The sequence below is a fragment of the Sprattus sprattus genome, assembly GCF_963457725.1.
Source record: "Sprattus sprattus genome assembly, chromosome: 10".
Lineage (NCBI taxonomy): Eukaryota > Metazoa > Chordata > Actinopteri > Clupeiformes > Clupeidae > Sprattus > Sprattus sprattus.
The window spans coordinates 5,321,645-5,324,144 of NC_137908.1; the positions used below are offsets into that span (position 1 = coordinate 5,321,645).

The window sequence follows — 2,500 nt, forward strand, 5'->3', positions numbered from 1 at the left end:
TGACACTTGCACTAGTCTACTGTAGCCCTAAAACTGATCCATGATACTGCCACTGGATATCAACTGTAACTCTAATACTGATCATGACACTTGCACTAGTCTACTGTAGCCCTAAAACTGATCCATGATACTGCAACTAGTCTTATTCAATTAAATTAAATTAAATTGTATTTGTATAGCGCCATAACAATACAATTACCTCTAGGCGCTTAACAGAGCCCAGAGCCTAAATACATATACATACTGATCCATGATAATACTACTAGTCTACTGTAACCCTAGTACATTCCCACTCCTACAATCCCCAACACCCCACAAATATTCCAAGCCAATCAGCCATTTTGACACCAAGAACAAACGTTTTGATCTGTTGGTTTGCCTGTTACAATTCTGTAAATGTAGAGTGAGTGATCGGTGGTACAGTGGTAAGTCTGACCCAGATTTGATTTCTGGGCAGTGCAGGATGCCATTGTAAGTTGCTTTGGATCCCTTTACATTAAGTACCAGACCATTACTGTAGCTGGGGGAGGGAGAAGCCTAGGAAACAAAGGGATCAGGTAAAAATAGCCTGATGCTTTGGGTGTTTTTTTCTTTGTAGTGCCTCCATGTCCCTGTCCCTGACGTAGATGTTTTTGTGCACACACATAAAAACACATGTTTTATGACGTAGATACACACCACGTACCTGTGATGAATGCTAGCTTGACAGACAGGCTTAACCACCATCAGGTGTGTGTGTGCATGCGAACGTGCGTGCCTTTTGTGCGCGTGTGAGTGATTGTGTGTACGTGTGTGTCTGAAGGTGATGGTGATAAAGACTAACGTCAAACTCAAACTTAGAAGGCAAGGTAGAAGAAAGGAGAAAGACAGAGAAAGAGAAAGAGAAAGAGAGAGAGAGAGAGAGAACATGGATGTTGGCGTCATGCCACGACCCATGGGGTTGGGTGGGGTGGGTGAATGCTTTACTGACTGTTCAAATATTTCTGTCCGTCAGTCATTCAAGAAATTTTGGACGAAGGTTTGGACGACTCTTGATCGACTTTCTTACATAGAACTAAAAATACCCAGCGGAACAGAAAATGTTAGGGAAGTGTCAGTGTTGCGTAAGTCTCTTTATCTGTGTGTTGGAGAGAGTTCACTCCTCCTGACCACAAAGAAAAAAAGAAAAAAGAGAAACACGCATGCATGAAGACGGGCCAGGAATAGAACTTCCATAATTCAGATACGCAGCTGTGTTTTTTTCTTGTCTTCATTTTTTGGAACAATGTGCAACTTTCCTTTGAAGATAAAGGAATAGGAAGCATGGGAACTAGGCATAAGGTTAGAGAGAGGGAGGGAGAGAGAGAGAGAGGGAGAGAGAGAGAGGGAGAGAGAGGGAGAGAGAGAGAGGGAGAGAGAGAGAGAGGGAGAGAGAGAGAGGGAGAGAGAGGGAGAGAGAGAGAGGGAGAGAGAGAGAGGGAGAGAGAGAGAGAAAGAGAGAGAGAGAGAGAGAGAGAGAGGGAGAGAGAGAGAGAGGGAGAGAGAGAGAAAGAGAGAGAGGGAGGGAGAGAGAGAGGGGACAAAAAGGAGAAAAGGAACAGGGAATCTCATCTCTTAGGAAGTTCTTAATAAGTACACCCTGTTGTCCTCCTCCTCCTCCTTTCTCTCATTCCCCCCTTCCCTCCTTCCCTCCATCCCTCCTTCCCTTCTCCACATTTTGGGTATTTCATCCATTATCATCAGCTCTTTCTTCTCTCTCTTATTCAGAACTGTATTTTGTTCCACGCTCCCTTGCTTTGTGCATTTCACTGCTTATTTCCCAGGTCTTCTGTGTTAGGGTCCCGACAGTTGAACTTTTCTGGAGTCATATAACTTGCATTCCGCCACTCTTTTCTTCCATACTCAATAAGGAAACACACACAGCTCACATCAAGGCACACACTTGTGTTGGCCATGTACACGGTCTATGGATTAAAGGTGCATAAAGGAGACATGTTTAGCTACATGCTAGAATCTTTTAGAAGGTAATTTTTAGCTACTTGTTTGCATCTTTACAGTTTATGTTCATATTGTTAAGAATCTAAAGGTTTGAAAGTGCATTAAAGAGTGCGTCTAACCCTAATTCTCTCTCTCTCTCTCTCTCTCTCTCTCTCTCTCTCTTTCTCTCTCTATCTATCACACCCTCTCTCCCCATCCTTCTTGCTCTTGCCCTCTCTCTGTGCCTTTCCTCAACTTTTTCTCTCTCGCTTTCTCTCTCACCCTCTCTCTCTTCCTCTGGCTCATGTCATCTCTCTTCTTTCTCTCTCTCTCTCTCTCTCTCTCTCTCTATCCCTCTCTTTTGTGTCTCTTCTCATCCCTTCCCCCCCCCAGCAACAGGAGCAGGACCCCACTAACCTGTACATCTCCAACCTGCCCGTGTCCATGGACGAGCAGGAGCTGGAGGCCATGCTCAAGTCTTTCGGGCAGGTCATCTCCACGCGGATCCTGCGTGATGCCAACGGCACCAGCCGTGGAGTGGGCT

At 45.0% G+C, this 2,500-nt stretch overlaps 1 protein-coding gene across 1 annotated transcript in view; it reads left to right on the plus strand.

Annotated features, from left to right (window-relative positions):
* LOC308371417 (RNA-binding motif, single-stranded-interacting protein 2-like) overlaps positions 1-2,500 on the plus strand; it is a 57,619-nt gene that overhangs the window by 41,620 nt on the left and 13,499 nt on the right. The window contains exon 5 of the mRNA XM_080846303.1: positions 2,350-2,500. This exon is cut by the window's right edge and continues 7 nt beyond it. Within this exon, the coding sequence (XP_080702429.1) occupies positions 2,350-2,500 (151 nt within the window). The remainder of the gene's footprint in view (positions 1-2,349) is intronic.